Source organism: Salvia miltiorrhiza, chromosome 2 (assembly GCF_028751815.1).
Source record: "Salvia miltiorrhiza cultivar Shanhuang (shh) chromosome 2, IMPLAD_Smil_shh, whole genome shotgun sequence".
NCBI lineage: Eukaryota > Viridiplantae > Streptophyta > Magnoliopsida > Lamiales > Lamiaceae > Salvia > Salvia miltiorrhiza.
The window spans coordinates 11,896,832-11,914,710 of NC_080388.1; the positions used below are offsets into that span (position 1 = coordinate 11,896,832).

The 17,879-nt window shown below is 37.5% G+C and overlaps 2 protein-coding genes and 1 long non-coding RNA gene across 3 annotated transcripts; all 3 read left to right on the forward strand.

Annotated features, from left to right (window-relative positions):
• The first annotated feature begins 5 nt into the window (after nucleotides 1-5).
• LOC131011216 (probable F-box protein At4g22030) lies at nucleotides 6-1,384 on the forward strand. Its single transcript, XM_057939006.1, has one exon. The coding sequence runs from the start codon at nucleotides 45-47 to the stop codon at nucleotides 1,278-1,280; it is 1,236 nt and encodes a 411-aa protein (XP_057794989.1). The 5' UTR covers nucleotides 6-44; the 3' UTR covers nucleotides 1,281-1,384.
• Nucleotides 1,385-5,095: 3,711 nt separating this feature from the next.
• Nucleotides 5,096-8,583, forward strand: LOC131007999 (probable F-box protein At4g22030). Its single transcript, XM_057934905.1, has 2 exons — nucleotides 5,096-5,237; nucleotides 7,293-8,583. Exons 1-2 carry the CDS (start codon nucleotides 5,096-5,098, stop codon nucleotides 8,546-8,548), a joined length of 1,398 nt encoding a protein of 465 aa, XP_057790888.1. The 3' UTR covers nucleotides 8,549-8,583.
• Nucleotides 8,584-17,031: 8,448 nt separating this feature from the next.
• On the forward strand, nucleotides 17,032-17,877 carry LOC131011217 (uncharacterized). Its single transcript, XR_009096795.1, has 3 exons — nucleotides 17,032-17,155; nucleotides 17,533-17,627; nucleotides 17,775-17,877. It is a non-coding gene; the product is annotated as an uncharacterized LOC131011217 (long non-coding RNA).
• Nucleotides 17,878-17,879: the final 2 nt, after the last annotated feature.

Sequence of the window (17,879 nt, forward strand, 5' to 3'; positions counted from 1 at the left end):
ACCAAACAAATCTTTTGAAAGCGAAAAAGAGAAAGAAAAAGAAAATGGCAGCGATGAAATCATCAAGCATAATATTACAATCATCATCAATAAAGATGAGTTCCCATGGAAGAGGAGGAATTACAAAGGCGGCAATGATCAATCTCCCAAAAAGAGTGACGAAAATAAGTCTTCCACAGCTGAGAGGCAACACTACTAGTTTTGAACAACTCGAAAAGCAGCTGAGCCCTAATGTGGAAGCTCTGATCGAAAAAGACGATGGCGATGCATTAGTGGTAGCTAAGCTTCACGCGATTATGGAAGCAGTTGCAGATAGAGTTGAAATGCACAAGAATATTGGAGATCAGAGAAAAGAGTGGAACAGTCTTCTTCTCTCATCTATCAACGCTCTCACTCTCGCGGCCGCCACCATGGCCGGCATCGCCTCCACCAGCCACGGCGATGCCACCGCCATGACCATTTCTTCCACAGCCATGTACGTAGCAGCCACGGGGATGCTTTCCATTGTCAATAAGATCCAACCATCTCAGCTTGCAGAAGAGCAACGCAACGCAACCAGGTTGTTCAAACAGCTCCACACTCAAATCCAAACAATTCTATCTATTGGAAATCCAACTCCCATTCATGTCAACCAAATCATCGAAAAAGTCTTGGCGCTCGACAAGGCCTTTCCGCTCCCTCTCCTCGGCGGCGCCATGCTCGATAAATTCCCGGCCACTCTAGAGCCCGCGGTTTGGTGGCCCCAAAACACAAGAAAACACCACCCCAAAACTACAAATCAAGGCTACAACGGCTGGAATGGTAAGCTGGAGGAAGAAATGAGAGAAATAGTAAAGGTGATGAAGCTCAAAGACGAGGAAGATTACTTGAGGTTGGCTGGAAAAGCACTCAACCTCAACAAATTATTAGCCAAGAGCGCTCCTCTACTCACGGCTATGGCCGCCGTTGCCTCTTCGCTGCATTCTCACGGTGGTTGGGCTGCCGCCTTGGCCGTTGGCGGCGGTGCCTTGGCCACCGTCGCAAACTCCTTCGAGCATGGAGGCCAAGTGGGAATGGTGTTTGAGATGTATAGAAGCAATGCCGGATTCTTTAAACTCATGCAAGAATCCATCCAATCCAACTTGGACGAAGATGATTTTGGGCGAAGAGAGAATGGAGAAATGCTGGAAATGAAGGTGGCTTTGCAGTTGGGAAGGAGTTTATCAGACCTCAGAAATCTGGCAAAGGATTCTTCTCTCAAAGGGGAAGCCATTAACGAGTTTGCAAGCAAGCTTTTCTGATATATTTTCATCGTACGTACCACTCTTGTAAAGTTAACGTAGCTAGTCTTCCCTAATTGATTAGGGTTAATTACGTCTGTTAATATATACCAATTATTCTTTTATTCATTTTCATATACTACCACAAGTTAACTAACTATTTTTCATTTTGCACACAAATAAATTCTCCAACTTTTTACTCTTTTTCTGAATTTGCTTACAAATATGAAATCGAAACAACTAACTATTATAAATCAACTAGTATGTACGTTCGCCCGTGTGATGCACGGCGAGTACCACCAATTGAACGCCATATATAAATAAATATAAATATGAAATAGAATTATAATATAAGCAAGTGCAAAATATTTTTTAAACAATAAATTAATCTACATCAATCACTCGATAAATAACACAAATATGAAAATATATAAACTTTCAATTTATATAAAGTGCAGTCTCTCAAAAAGGGGTAAATTGTAGTAAAATAAAGCAGGAACTTTGTCTCATTTTTTAATTTCAACACAATTTTAAAGCTTTGCAAATGGAATGAATGAGGAGCATTCCGAAGAGGGCGGATCAAGTAGGAGATCTTCTCAGCACAGAAACGGAGGCGAGTATTAGCAGTAACATGCGCCGAAAATTCGAGATGAGACGTGAGCTTGGGGCCATCCTATGATTTGTATTGTTAATCAATCAACAAATGCAAAGCACTTCTCTTCACTACTTAAAATGAGGTCAGAGCATAAAATAAAATTGATGTGAAATGATTGATCCGAAATAAATTAGACAATTTCCATCCTCAGACAAAACAAGGCAGATCCAATTAAGCATCACACTTTTTTCATATTCTTTTTCAAATCAGTATACCTAGAGAAGGTCAATTTAAGACAAAAATGAAGCTAGGAAGCAAGCATAATCAATAGTCCAAATGGAACTGGGGATTGTTTGGCTAGATCCTAAAAGCTTGATGCACAAACGAGTTAAGGTCATCAAGTCATAATCAACTTGTCTGGCCTCATTCCTTCCAAGGGCCAGCTGACCACATTTCCAGCATCCAGATATGAAAACAACACTTGGATATGCGGGGTTTCATTACCGCCTTGTGCCTCGGGCGACGGACGACGCCTGTCACACTCGTCCGGGCAAGGGAAGAGGCAGTGCACGGCCGCAGGGCATTTCCGACGAGTTTGGCGAAGAAGAAATGGTGGAATTTGCATATTAAATGTGGTGGGTCCCACCACTTACGAAAAACATAAAATAAGGAACGACGTCAAACGACCGTTTAGGGAAGGGTTTAATTGCACCGAAATTGGGACATCGGGGGCTTGATTGATCTAATGTCGAGTATATGGGGCTAACGCCATGTTAGGAGTGTAATTGCTACTTAACCATTTAATAAATCAATACATCATTTGTTTAAGTCGATTGGGAGCTAGATCATGTTTTGAGTTCAAATAAACCATATGTCTACGAGTCTAATTCTAATGGTTTAGAAGATGTGCACACTTCTGAATTCTTGAGTGGACTCCTAACCATTAATTGTTATTGAAAGTTGGTATACATGTTATGATGTTGAGAAATATTGATAATGCAAATGGGTTGTGCAATGGCACAAGATTGGTCATTACAAAATTGAGTACTCATGTTTTGGAAGGGGATTGTGATCGGTTGTACGTAATGCTGCTAGCAAAGTTTTGGTTCATAGGATGTTACTTATTCCATTGAATTCAAGGTTTCCTTTGACCTAATGGTTAAAATAGGATCGTAACTTTCAGGATTTTCAGAAAAAAAAGGATTTTATATTATGGAGTTTGAAAATGAAGACTATAACTTGTTTTTTTTTTTACTCCCTCTGTCCGCCAAGATTATGTAAAAATTACTATATTTGGCGTCCGCCAAGATTATGTCACTTTCCTTTTATGGCAATGGTCCCACCATCCTCTTTAATATTTTATCCTTACTAACACTCTTTATTTACAAAAAACCCACTCAAAATTCAATCTCATCCACACATTTCATAAAGTGGTGGGACCCTTTCTCCACTACATCAAAATCATCACCAATTTTATTAAATCCCGTGCCCAAGCAATTTTACATAATTTTGGCGGACGAAGGGAGTAACATTTACACTGCTGTTTTGGGCCCAAAATCAATTATTCGGGCTTTTGGTGCCACCTAGAGCCCCGTTGCTGACGTGACCAAGCCATGTCAACTTTTTGGCAATTTTTGAAATAGGAGTGTAAATGTAAAAAATGAAAGTTATAGTCCTCATTTTCAAATTCCGTAACGTATAGTCATCTTTCTAAAAACACTGAAGATTACGGTCATGTTTTAACAATTAACAATTATATTTGTTTTATCTTAATTAATTTAATATCATAAAGGAAAGCTACATATATGAGTTCATTATAATATTGAAAGACATGTAATTAATCTTCTTCCTATCAATTTAATTTCTCGCTTGATGATTATTATGTATGCATGGCTGCTTCCGATTACAACACGAGCTAATTAAAAGAATAATTATGTTTAAAACAAATCTCCATCACGAGTTGAGAACTTCTTCGACTCCACTAAATTAATTTAACTAGCATGCATGAAAAGCCTTTCAAAAAACAACATGCATGACATAATAATGATTGATGATATAATTTGAGAAATGATCCAATAGCATGACAAAAAAAAAATGGCCAAAAGCGCCATTCAAAAAAGGCTTCGCAGAACCATGACAGCAAAATGGCTTATAGTGCCATTCCAAAAGTGCCCAAATATTTCAAGTTTTCTTCATAAAAAATGTCTTTAAACTGCTTAATTGCTCAATTCTTCCTTGCTTGCAAATCTGCCTACAAAATCTCTTCTCACTTCAAAATAAGAGGTCCTTGTCTCTTGAATTTCTCACCCATCAATTGTTGAAACATTGTAGGACCTGGAATTTGAGTCAGTTGGGTAATTGATTCAGTTGGAATGAAGTTCATCTCATCATTCATGTCATCAATTTCTTGGGTTTGTGGACCATTGTTGCTTGCTGCTTTTTTTCCACTTTTCTGATTCACCTAGATATAGTAAAAGATTAATTTAAAGAAATAAAATATAAAACAAAAAAAATGCTAATAGCATAGATGTCCATACCTTTTATCTTTAAAGTAGTAGCTTCGGCAGCTCTCCATAAAGCAATCCTGAATGTATCTCCTCTGAACCTAGCTAACTTAAAGTTCTCATGCAGATGTCTAACACAGAACCTATGTATACAGCATTTGGAAACACAAAAGACATTGCTTGGATTAAGCCTTTTTTTCTTGTCAGACATAAATGTGTACTCACTATCATCTTCAATCCCTAAATCTTGTTTCAAAACCACTAAAAACCATTCCCAAGTATCTTTGCACTCACTACTCACCACACCCCAAGCAATAGGATAGATGCCATTGTTTGCATCCATTCCAACAGCAGTTAACATTATGCCATGGTAAGGACCTTTTAGATGGCACCCATCAACTCCAATAACAGGCTTACAAAACTTGAAGCCCTTTTTAGCTGCATCAAAACAAATATATAGTCATTCAAATTTTCTATCACCATGCTCGTCATCTCCAGCTCCTACAATTACTGTGGACCCAGGATTTTTCCTCCTTATCTCTTTAGAGTACTCCCACAACTTAGCATATTGCATATCACTATTTCCTTCAAGATTTTGCAGAGCGACTTTCTTAGCTCTATGGGCTTGATTAACATTTATCTCACAGCCCAAGTCAACCATCATATCCCTCCTAAAAATACTAACATTTCTATTGCGATCAGTCATAATCTGACCCATGTAGTTCTTACCCAACCATATGAGCTCGCACTTCTTCCGGAGGGAAGAATTCGTTGAAGCATCTATAAGTATCACTCTGGATGTTCTTGATAATCCTTTTGATATCGAAGGGTTCATCCTCAAAGATGACTTGGTTGCGGGCAAACCAAAGGTGATTAACTGTGATAGCTAATGCCATCGGCTTAGCTTTTTGCATTATTGCGGATCCTTATTTTTTTGTCGTGAGGTGTTTGATAACACTAGGGATCATTTATAATAAAGCTATTAAGACCTTTTTGTCTAGATAGGAGAGTTGTAAGTCAAACTATCTATTACTTGAAATATCCTCATGTCCTTATTTTCCCTATCTAATATCACTCTCATCTTGCCTTCTTACTCAAAATATGAGTGTGGATTTATTCGAGCCTTCTTAATCTTTGCGTCGATGATCAGAGCTTTGAATTAGTGTGGATTTATTCGAGCCGAGTTACCTTTTTATTGATTTATTTCAAGAGTTATTTGATTTGATTTAATTTGCTTTCTTAATTATAATTAATATTTTCTCAAAATTAAGGCGTGGTGGCATCACCAAAAATATAGGTTTTAGGGAATTGAATGATTTTACCTGCTCTCTGTGGGATCGACCCTGCTTATCATCATACTAATTTATTTTGGTAATTCGCAGGAATTATTTGGTGGTTGGCGACGTCCACCACCTACAAACCTCAAATTGTTTCTATTTTTGTGGTAATACTTATACTTGTATATGGTCTTTGTCATGCATTTGGATTCGGTTAGATCTATTTGTACTATTATAGTGGCTTATCTTAAACATGAATAAATAGTGATTTTCACATAATTCATACATTTGAATTAAATCATGTAGGATTATTTGAAAACACATGTTGATTTCAAAAATATATTTTAGAATTAATTATTTTAGAATCGAATAATTATTCTTTATGTATAAGCTTTTCATATAACCCTTATGCTTTACAATTAAGATGACATGACAATTTATAGTTTTTTAAGTAATATATTATGTTTTGACATGTGCCTATTGAGTATTTTTGTACTCAGCCTTGTATGTGTTTTTCCCACGTACAAGTTGTGTTGTGATGGTACCATGCTGAGTATAGTAGAGCCTCTTGTTAACTTAGCTAAGACTTAGAACATAAGTTTATGTCTTCATAAATGAACCTAATACTCCATTCGTCCCAATTCAATAGGATACCTCTCTCTTCTTTCACTTTCAAAATAATATTTTCATTTCTCTCTTCTACTTTTTCACATATTTACCCTAAAAAAAGCTACTATTTTATTATGAACTATTCATTTCTTAATATCTATGCTTAGGCCTCGTGGCCTATTAAATTGGGCGGATGGAGTATGTCTTTCTGCTGCCAAACTTTGATTATTTTTATGTATATATTTTATGAATCACTACATGTAATGTTTTTTCGTAATTGGTGCTAACTTGGCATCGCCAACAGGTACTAGATTTATTCGTATGTCGGCACGCCGAAATAGAAGAGAGGGAGAAAACAGGAAGGGGAGAGAGAGAGAGAGAGCGCGCGAAGAGCGAGAAAGAAGAAACATGAGCCAATTTCGTAAAAATTAAATTAAGGGTAATTTGGTCCCTTTAGCTAAAAGTTGATTAAAAATTATTCAAATTAAGTTGAAAAACAACTGTTGATTTTGAGTTCACTGATTGGACAATTCGCATAATTAACCCTAATTAATACATATTTTATTTTATTATTTAGTTTCTAAAATGCATGGTCTTTATTTGCTAAAAGCCGCAGCTAGAACGTGAAGACGAAAAATTGAATTGACTTTTTTTTTCAACAGGGGAAAAAAATTGAATTGACTTGGCTGGGGATATAATTAGCTCTCTATCTAGTTTCGATTTTCCAAATAGTACCAAATAAAATTTGTGCAAGTTATTTACTAGTCGAAATTGATGGTCAAAAATCTAAACGCCCTCAAATAAAAATACCAACAAAAACACCATATTAGAAATAAATTAAAGTATGAGATGTTGAGGCAGTCGCATCATTCATCAACCGCTTCAAACTGTCAATGGTTGAAAATTTCCATTCAAACAATTTCAATCATGCGGTCAATATGACAATCGATATCTCATCTCATCTCAAAGTATATATCTATATATATATATAGACATCAAACTATAACAATTCACATCACAAATACAAACCAAACAAATCTTTTGAAAGGGAAAAAGAGAAAGAAAAAGAAAATTGCAGCGATGAAGGCATCAAGCATAATAATGCAATCATCATCAATAACAATGAGTTCCAATAGAAGAGGAGGAATTACAAAGGCGGCAATAAATCTCCCAAAAAGAGTGACAAAAATAAGTCTCCCACAGCTGAGAGGCAACACTACTAGTTTTGAACAACTCGAAAAGCAGCTGAGCCCTAATGTGGAAGCTCTGATCGAAAAAGACGATGGCGATGCATTAGTGGTAGCTAAGCTTCACGCGATTATGGAAGCAGTTGCAGATAGAGTTGAAATGCACAAGAATATTGGAGATCAGAGAAAAGAGTGGAACAGTCTTCTTCTCTCATCTATCAACGCTCTCACTCTCGCGGCCGCCACCATGGCCGGCATCGCCTCCACCAGCCACGGCGATGCCACCGCCATGACCATTTCTTCCACAGCCATGTACGTAGCAGCCACGGGGATGCTTTCCATTGTCAATAAGATCCAACCATCTCAGCTTGCAGAAGAGCAACGCAACGCAACCAGGTTGTTCAAACAGCTCCACACTCAAATCCAAACAATTCTATCTATTGGAAATCCAACTCCCATTCATGTCAACCAAATCATCGAAAAAGTCTTGGCGCTCGACAAGGCCTTTCCGCTCCCTCTCCTCGGCGGCGCCATGCTCGATAAATTCCCGGCCACTCTAGAGCCCGCGGTTTGGTGGCCCCAAAACACAAGAAAACACCACCCCAAAACTACAAATCAAGGCTACAACGGCTGGAATGGTAAGCTGGAGGAAGAAATGAGAGAAATAGTAAAGGTGATGAAGCTCAAAGACGAGGAAGATTACTTGAGGTTGGCTGGAAAAGCACTCAACCTCAACAAATTATTAGCCAAGAGCGCTCCTCTACTCACGGCTATGGCCGCCGTTGCCTCTTCGCTGCATTCTCACGGTGGTTGGGCTGCCGCCTTGGCCGTTGGCGGCGGTGCCTTGGCCACCGTCGCAAACTCCTTCGAGCATGGAGGCCAAGTGGGAATGGTGTTTGAGATGTATAGAAGCAATGCCGGATTCTTTAAACTCATGCAAGAATCCATCCAATCCAACTTGGACGAAGATGATTTTGAGCGAAGAGAGAATGGAGAAATGCTGGAAATGAAGGTGGCTTTGCAGTTGGGAAGGAGTTTATCAGACCTCAGAAATCTGGCAAAGGATTCTTCTCTCAAAGGGGAAGCCATTAAAGAGTTTGCAAGCAAGCTTTTCTGATATATTTTCATCGTATGTACCATTCTTGTAAAGTTAACGTCCTAGTCTTCCCAAATTAATTACAAATGGGATCCTCTGTCCCAAAATATAGTGTGTACCACGTGTACCACTCTTCATTTCTTTATATTTTTAAATTATTTTTTATTCAATTTTAATTTATTATGCTTTTATATAATATAAAGATAATTAACAAGGGTTCACTCATCCATTTAGGGTTTATAATTATTTTTTTATATTTATTTGAATTAATAATAGATTATTTGGGTTCATTAATTCAAAGTTAGGGTATATAATTTTTTAAATTTTAATTTTTCAATGATAAATACTAATTAGAGTTTATAATATAATAATGATTTTTATTTTTATAAAAAACAATTTATAAAACAAAGAAATGAAGAGTGGTACACGTGGTACACACAATATTCTGGGACAGAGGATCCCATCTGAATTAATTAGGGTTACATCGCGATCTGTTAATAGATACCAATTATTCTTTTATTCATTTTCGTATACTACCACAAGTTAATTAACTACTACTTATTTTTCATTTTGCACATAAATAAATTCTCTAACTAGCTTTACTCGTTTTCTCAATTTTCTCACAAATCTAAAATCAACACTGCTATCTATTATAAATGTCCAATGTGGAATTTTAAGATTATAGTTTGAATTTCATGTTTGTGACAAGTTCTTCAAGCGTGTATTTTACAATAAATTTTAAAATTAATGTGCAACCCATCATTCTCCATCGAATAAAAAAATTACAATGTGTGCATGTACTGGCATAGCGATTAGCGATAGAGTGATTAATGCTATAACTTAGGTAAGAGAAATTAATTACTATTAAGACGTGTCTTGATGAAATCTGGGTGAGGAATTCCCCAGATGGGATCCTCTGTCCCAGAATATTGTGTGTACCACGTGTACGACTTTTCATTTCTTTATTTTATAAATTATTTTTTATAAAAATAAAAATTATTATTATATTTTTAACTCTGATTAGTATTTATCATTGAAAAAATAAAATTTAAAAAATTATATACCCTAAATTTGAATTAATGAACCCAAATAATCTATTATTAATTCAAATAAATATAAAAAAATAATTATAAACCCTAAATGGATGAGTGAACCCTTGTTAATTATCATTATATTATATAAAAGCATAATAAATTAAAATTGAATAAAAAATAATTTAAAAATATAAAAAATGAAGAGTGGTATACGTGGTACACACTATATTTTGGGACAGAGGATCCCATTTGGGAATTCCCTGCCAAGGATATCGTGAGATATAATAATCATGCATATTTAATTCATATAGTTATCACGAAATAAATACTATTGCTACAGTAAACGAAATACATCATGCTCCCACATATTGATAATGCACATTTTTGTTGTTTATGTCATTTCATTCTTTAGCAACTACTGATTGGACTTGAGAATTTTCTAGCTTAATTATTTCCTCCTATAACTCGAACGTTGGATGAACAACGAACTAACGAGTTTAATAGCCGAGAGACGAGGCCAAAATCACAACAGAAAATTGAAGAGAATTTTTGACCCTCTTTGTTCTCTAAGGGGGACTAAAATTTTCAGATTTTGGGAGTTCAAAGTTTGTTAGGCTACTATTTTAGGGCGGTTTGCAAAAATAGCCCAATTTTTTCGGACTTACAAAAATAGACTAATTATATTAAATTTCGGCATCCATGAGCCACCTTTGAGTCTAATCGGGCTATTTTGAGCCACATCTGGGGCCAAATATATATGGCTCAAAATGTGGCCTATATATGCCAAATATAGGGGCCGAATGTGGGCCAAAAATGCCGAAATTTAAAATAATTGACCTAATTTTGATGGGTTGAGCTACCCCTATCCTATTTATTAGTGTTGATGGGCTAAACTAGGGATTTTTAGGAGGATTAGGTAAGACCTCTAAATAGACTTGAATTATCTTAAGTTGATCCTAACTCCAATTAAATCTATCAATATTAACTCATTTCATAAAGAATTAATGTTATCCATATTACAAATATCGAGTCCGTTTTTCGTGCTCTTTTGAGTACACGTTTAGGTCTAGATAGAGTCTATTTTTGCGTCTTTGTGTCGGTTAAGGTTCACTCAAAGAGAAGGGATAGAATTCAATGAAATCTTCTCGCCAGTGGTGAAACACACTTCCATAAGGATGTTTTTATCTCTGATGGGTCAATAAGATCTAATTTTCGGAACAGTTGGATGTGAAGACAACATTTTTACATGGAAATATGGAAGAGACAATTAATTACATGACTCAACCAGAGGGCTTCATCATGCCAAGAGAGTATGAGAAAGTCTGCTTATTAAAGAAATCTTTATATGGCTTAAAGCAGAATTCAAGACAGTGGTACAGGAGGTTTGATGAAGAGATGCTGCAGATTTAATATTCTAAGTCTAATCATGATAATTGTGTATATATCAAGATAGGTCAGGGAGTCATAGTATCTTATCTACTATTATATGTAGATGACATGCTTATAGCTAGCAGTAGACGAATGGAGATAGATATGTTAAAGGATGACACTACAAATAAACACGGGTCTATCGACCGAAATTTCGGTCGTTATTCCCTCGAAAATAGTCGTTTATCGTGTTAACGAATGAATTAACGACTGTTTACAGTGGTCGTTGTTTCCATCGTCGTTCCGGGGCCCAACGATCATTTTTTTCGATCGTTAAATTTAACGATCGAAATTTTTATTTTTAACGACCGAATTATTTATTTTTAACGACCAAAAGTACTAAGAATATATATATATATATATATATATATATATATATATATATATATAGGGTTGGGTTCTTGTAGTATCCAAGCTTATGGTAGTACCGTAGGACCAAATCTTGACCACGCGATTTGGATAAGAGGTGCATTGAGATTGTGACACGTGGCAAGAAGCTTCCAAGGCAATTCAAGACAAAAATCTGGACAGGGGGTAAAATCGGAAAATATTTTCGTATATTAAAAATATATATATTTTTTTATTCTCAAAATATTCATATTTTAGATGCATAAAGGTTCAAACTAAGATGCATACAGTTTCATATAAAAATGCATAAGATTTCACCCCACCCCACCCCACCCCCCACATCCCTGAACCCCACCCCACCCCTGAACCCCCCACCCACCCCGCCCCAAATTTTTTTTTTTTCAAAAACTGATTTTCTGACCACTGACCCATCCCCACCCCACCCACCAAATTTTTTTTTTCAAAAATTGATTTTCTGAACACTGACCCACCCCCACCCCTACCCCACTGATCACTATTTTTATAGCAACAATAACTGCAACTAAACAGTGCAATTGTAGTACGCAAATAGCAAGCAGAGTATCGTATCCACAGAGACTGTAAAATAAAATTGCTATAACTATTTCCTAAACAGACTCTAACAGTATGCAGGTAAAACAATTATGAAGGTGAATTACGAACTAAGATTAACTAAATAAAAACTAAAGAGCATGTAAACTATGATAATTAACTCAAATATAAGGAAAGCTCTGACCCTAGGGATGTACTTTCACTAATCAACTGCATGTATTCAATCTATTGATTCAATTACCAATTTTAATCCAACCCTGATGAAAGATCACTATATTATTCACAAGCGTCTCTAACGACCACCTATGAACGTAGATTAATTAATCCATTTTCGCATTCAAGACTCCAAGGAATAAATTAACTCCAAATAGCACATAAAGAATAGCTTCCTATAGCTTCACCTATCGCATTCAAGACTCAAGGCTAACACTATATCACGCATTCCTGAATCGGCTGAACAATTATCACATTCAAGACTCAAACTGAACAGCTAGACATGTAAATCATTGATCAGATAATTCACAAGAGAACAGGCATCAGGAATCATGAATCACAAGTTGGAAGGCAAATTGATATCAATAAATCAAAAACACATAATTAATTAGCTATGTACAAACCCTAGGTTCAGAATAAAAGAACTAGCTAGACATAATAAAATCAAACATAAACATAATTAAATTGAACGCAATTGTAAAAGCGAATTGTATAAAAACCGAATGAAAAACTGAAGTAGCGACTTGAATCTTCAATCTTGATCTAAGCCTTGAAAGCTAAAAAGCAATAAAATTCTAACGCTATGAAACTAAAATATGAATGCTAAGGTTCTGAGGTGTGAGGTCTGTTCGAATAGGTCAAAGGAAGGCCTATTTATAAGCTCTAGATTTCCTTCGGATCACCATGAAAGTTGCCATGCAAAGTAGAATTCTAATGGTAATAGAATCGTGTGAATTAAGGCAACTCTCCAGCTAGATACGCGCTCCGAAGAAACTCTCCCACTTGCGCCGACTTCGCAATACTCGCCAGAGGAACGGATGTCACCCGGGGAACGGGTCACGCCAGAGGAATGGGTGATTTCTCTGACCTCGCCAGCGAGAAAAAAACAACTTAGAGGATATGTGAATTTAGATATTTAGATATTGCAGCTAATCTTGATTCTAGAAAGTCAGAAACTTGTTATAACTTTACTCTTTATGGTGCAGCTGTTAGCTGAAGATCATTGTTGTAGTCTGTGATGGCACTATCTACTACTGAGGCTGAGTACATGGCAGTGACTGAGGCAGTAAAAGAGGCCTTGTGGCTTAAGGGTGTGATTGCAGAACTTGGGTTGTTCAAGATACTGTGGAGGTTAGTTGTGATAACCAAAGTGCACTTCATCTTGTAAAGCACCAAGTATTTCATGAAAGGTCTAAACATATAGATGTTAGACACCATTTTGTTAGAGATGTTGTTGACAGGGGGATGGGCAAGGTAGTTAAAGTCTCAACGAATGATATTGCAGTTGATATGTTAACAAAGGCATTGCCTAGCTCAAAGTTCAAATACTCTTTGGAGTTAATCAATGTAGCTCAAAGTTCAAACACTCTTTGGAGTTAATCAATGTGTTACCATTTTCAGTTTGAATGAATGTTGCCCTGTGATGGGGCAAAGTGGAGAGGAACTTGATTTTGCTGGATTCATTTGAGAATGTGTTGATCAAGGTGGAGATTGTTGGATTTAATGATCAACAATTCAACAATACACTGTAAGGGCTTATTAGCAAATAAGCATGACTAGCAGGACTGTATGCAAAGTCTGTTATAACAGACTATGCAGTTAAAGGGGATGCAGTTAAGCTCGTGTTCATTACAGTTTTCTTATTCTTGCTTTGTGATTGAGCGTACGTTGAAAAGAAAGAAAGAAAAGAAATTGAGAGAGAGAGATAGAAGAGGGTATGAAAGAGAGTACCATTCATTCTCTCAGATTAGTTTGTAGTCTTAATTGTAATTGTTCTCGATTGAATCTAATAAAGAGTAACTCTCCCGTGGACGTAGGTTTTCATATCAAACCACGTAAAATCCTTGTTTCTTGGTGTTGTGATTTCATCTTGGTTGTGTAGTGTGTGTTTTGCGGCAAGAAGTTTAACTGATGCCTTACACGCGTGAACTCGGTAAGCTCACCACTAATAAACAATAATATAAAACTCTTTTACATTGAAAGCTCAATAGCATTCAACTCACAAAACACTCTTGTTAGGTCCAGAGGGTCTCGAATAGGTGTATAGGGGGGGAGAATACACCTATGGGCTATTTTTCAAATCCTCAATCAGAGGGATCTCAGTCAGAGATCAAAACGAAACTTTGCATGCAAACACAGATTCCTGTATTACTGAAAACAGTTTTGACCAAACAGGATTGACGACTGATACTGAAAGCTCTTCAGTAAAGAGTTATCAGTTAAGTTACTGGAACTTAACTGATGCACGTAAGGGCTTCAGTCGTGTTTGCTAAGACAGAGGTGATAACACTCTTCCTGACTATCAAAAGATAGATCAGTCAGACTAATATCATACGCAGCGGAAATTAAACTTAGTTTCGCAATAGCCTTGGTGGAGCACGTTGTTGGTTGTTAGGTTACTCTTTGCAGTTAATCAGTGTTCAGTTTATCAATTGAAATAACACAAGTAAGAATGTAAAACTGAAAGCTGTAAACAACACAGAGACTTTTACGTGGTTCGGAAAAACCCTTTCCTACATCCACGGTTGGTTGATCAGACCAATAATCCACTCCGCAAGTGCTTAACAGGTGCACTGCAAACCAAACCGTGTGCTTGCCGGGTGCACACAACCGTACCACTGAAGAAAACCCTTCTTCAGGACCCACGCTTTACTCGCGTCGGATTTCTCTGCTCAGCACAACCCGTGCTAAGACTTCTCACTCAGAGTCAGAGTACCTTCCTGAACTCCGAATCACTCAAACACTCTTTTGGGGGGGAGGTTTGAACGAGTGCCAACTTCACTACAAAGAACAAGTTCTTTGAAGCAAGTTTGACCTTTGGCTTCTGGGTAAACAGAGGTTTGCCTAAGGTCTAAGATAATATATGTAATCAGCAGTGACTGATTTTGGCTTTGGAATTCTCTTCTTCGATTCAAGCTTTGGGGAGATTAAGTTTTAGGCTGAGTAGCAATTTCGGCAGAGCTTCAGCTTATGTCGTTGAATCGGTGAAGGTTGAAGTGATCCTCGAGCGCTATTTGTAGGAGAACTCTTGAATAGATCCGTTGGCGTAGAACGTCATCAAGATTTCTTCCGTTGGAGAGCAATTTGAATTTGGGCTGAGGCTTCAATCTTCGAGGTTCCTTGTCTGGGTGGAAAAGGCTCTCTTGATGGACAGGAGATGTGACGTCTCTGAAAAGTAACCACCAGATAGGAATGACCTCTGCATAGATAAGATCCTGAGATCTCTGCATTTAATGCGGCTGTACTTTGTGAGTACGTGGCTTCCTCTGAACGTTGGAAGGATCAATCCGAGGAGGAATGTTCAACTGATACTTGACTTTAGTATCAATCCATTGCGCGCATTAAGTAATCAGTTCCTAACTGATACTTCAGTTGGTATCTGCAGTCTTCAGTCTTCAGTCCTTCGTTCTTCAGTCTTCAGTCTTCAGTCCTCGACACCGCAAGCTAAACTAGAAACGAACTCTAACACTTGAGTTCAAAGAAATTCTAGTCTATTACAATTAAGTCCTATGAATTTTGGTATCATCAAAACAAGGGTTAGGATATTCCACAAGGTTCCCAACAATTTCCCCCTTTTTGATGATGCCAAAACCACACAGCAGTTCTAGACAACAAAAAGACTGAACTCACAGTACAAGTTCTAAACCTGGGGTGAAAACAGTTCCCCCTTAACAATAGAACCTAAAAACTTGTACTTAGAGTTAAGAACGAAATAGTTCTAAAAACAGAACAAGCACTACTACAAAAGTTTACATACATAACAGTGAATAGATAACGGTTTTTTTCAAAAACCGTTATGTATGAGCGCACTTTTAGGAATAGATAACGGTTTTGCGAAAATCCGTTATCTATGTACTGTTGTCTAAATGCATAGATAACGGTTTGAACAAATGCGTTATGTTTTTGCGTTATCTATAAGTTGCATACATAACGGTATTACAAAACCGTTGTGCCACCGTTATCTATGACCATCTTTTATAACAGTAATTTACAACGGTTTTTGAACCGTTATGTATAAGAGTCATTTACAACGGTTTTTGAACCGTTATGTATGAGCGTCTCTAAAAACTGTTATGTATAATTTTTTTTATTAATTTTTTTAAAATAATTTTCTACATTCTTATATTATATTAAAAAATAACAAATAAATTATTTATCCTAAAATTTGAATTTATTCCTAGATATAGACTTTGAAAAATAAAAAATTCATAACATTTTTTTTATTTTATCAACACTTATATAAAATGTAAATTAAAAATCTAAATTAGAAATCTAGATACCAAAAATTGAATATTAAAAGTGAAAAAAAGAAAAAAAGAAAAAAATTTAGGAAATTTAGAAATTAAACCCCCCCCCCAAACTAGAAGCCCTAGTTTTGTTCGTCCTCTCCTCCCTGTCTCTCTCGACTCTCTCTCTCCCCTCTCGACTCCGCCGCCGGCGCCGCTGCCCCGAGCCAGCCCGTCGCCGCCCACCCTTGTCGCGCTGCGTCGCGCCGCTGCCGCCCACCCTCGCTGCGTCTCATCTCCTCCCCAAATCTCTCTCTCTCTTCGCGATCTCTCCCACTTTGAGAGATAGTCGCCGCCGCTGCCGAGGCAAGTTCTGGCCATAGAAGCACGCCCCCCTCTGTCCTCCCCGGCCGCAGCAACGTCAGCCACCAAGCTCGTCGCACTTCCCTCGTCTCCCTCTTAATCTCCTCTCTCTCTGACTCAAATGCACGCACACCATACCGCGCCTGAAATCCTAGATCTATAATCTTACAGCCACCTCCCTGTCGATTCCCGTCGACCGCACGGCGGGAAGGCCGCCGCCTCCGAGCGCAGCCCAAAGCCCCCTCTGCTCTCCATACTCCGGCGACAACAGCGGCTCCTTGCCGCTGCCGTGCCCTAGCTTCAATCCGCCGCTGAACTCCCTCTTCCGTAGCTAATCAGTTGGCCACTGCTCTTCAAGACCTCTCCAAACTTTATTCCGCTCGAGGCTTCTCTCTAAGAGCCGATCAAATTTTCTCCCGCGCACTCCAAATCAGTCACGCCAAAGGGTAACTCCAATTTCTTCAATTACTTCATCTTTTTCTTCGATGTTTTCACGAAAATTGTTGTGTTTGGAGATTCCTTTTCTTTAGAGGCTTCAATTCAAGCTTTAATTCTTGAGTTTTGTGTTTGCTTATCATGCCACTTGACAAACTTGTTGAATTGTTGTCTTTTGAATGTATTTTGGACTTAATTTCTTCGAATTTGATGTCCAAATAAGAAATTAGAAGATGGGGTTTTGTTTTATGTGTTAGGAGAAGTGAGATAGGAACTGAGACATAATGCTTTCTGGACTTAATAGGGAATCATATGTTGATACATAGAGGAGAACATCTGTTTAGTTCAACTGATTTATGGTTCTTTTCAATTGGTCCTGGCTTTTCAGGGGTTCACTCATTGAAACAGAGTCAGTTTCTGATGTATTTACAGAGGCTCGGGATTCACGGAATGAGGTTACCGCTGATCATATTGCAGAGCATGGTTTGTCTCTTTGAACTGATGCTCTGGCTTTTGTCTTCTCTATTTGTTTGTCATTGCCAATGCTAGTTCGGTATTTTGAATGTTCATTTGTGTCCCTTGCCTTATTTGTTTATGAAGACTAATTGTTCCTTACTTTTGTTGCAAAAGGCTATGGTGAGAGTTCTTCAAACTTGAAAAGTGATGACTTCCCACTGGAGGGTGATGCTGAAGATGGTAAGTAACAATTATTGTATGTGGTTCTGATCTCTTATA

Excerpts from the sequence above, each read along its gene's own strand:
- LOC131011216 (XM_057939006.1), top strand. The coding sequence starts at position 45 with ATGGCAGCGATGAAATCATCAAGCATAATATTACAATCATCATCAATA.
- LOC131007999 (XM_057934905.1), top strand. The coding sequence starts at position 5,096 with ATGAGCTCGCACTTCTTCCGGAGGGAAGAATTCGTTGAAGCATCTATA. Across the intron at positions 5,238-7,292 it reads CAAACCAAAGGTGATTAACT|GGAAAAAGAGAAAGAAAAAG; the intron begins GTGATAGCTAAT and ends ATCTTTTGAAAG.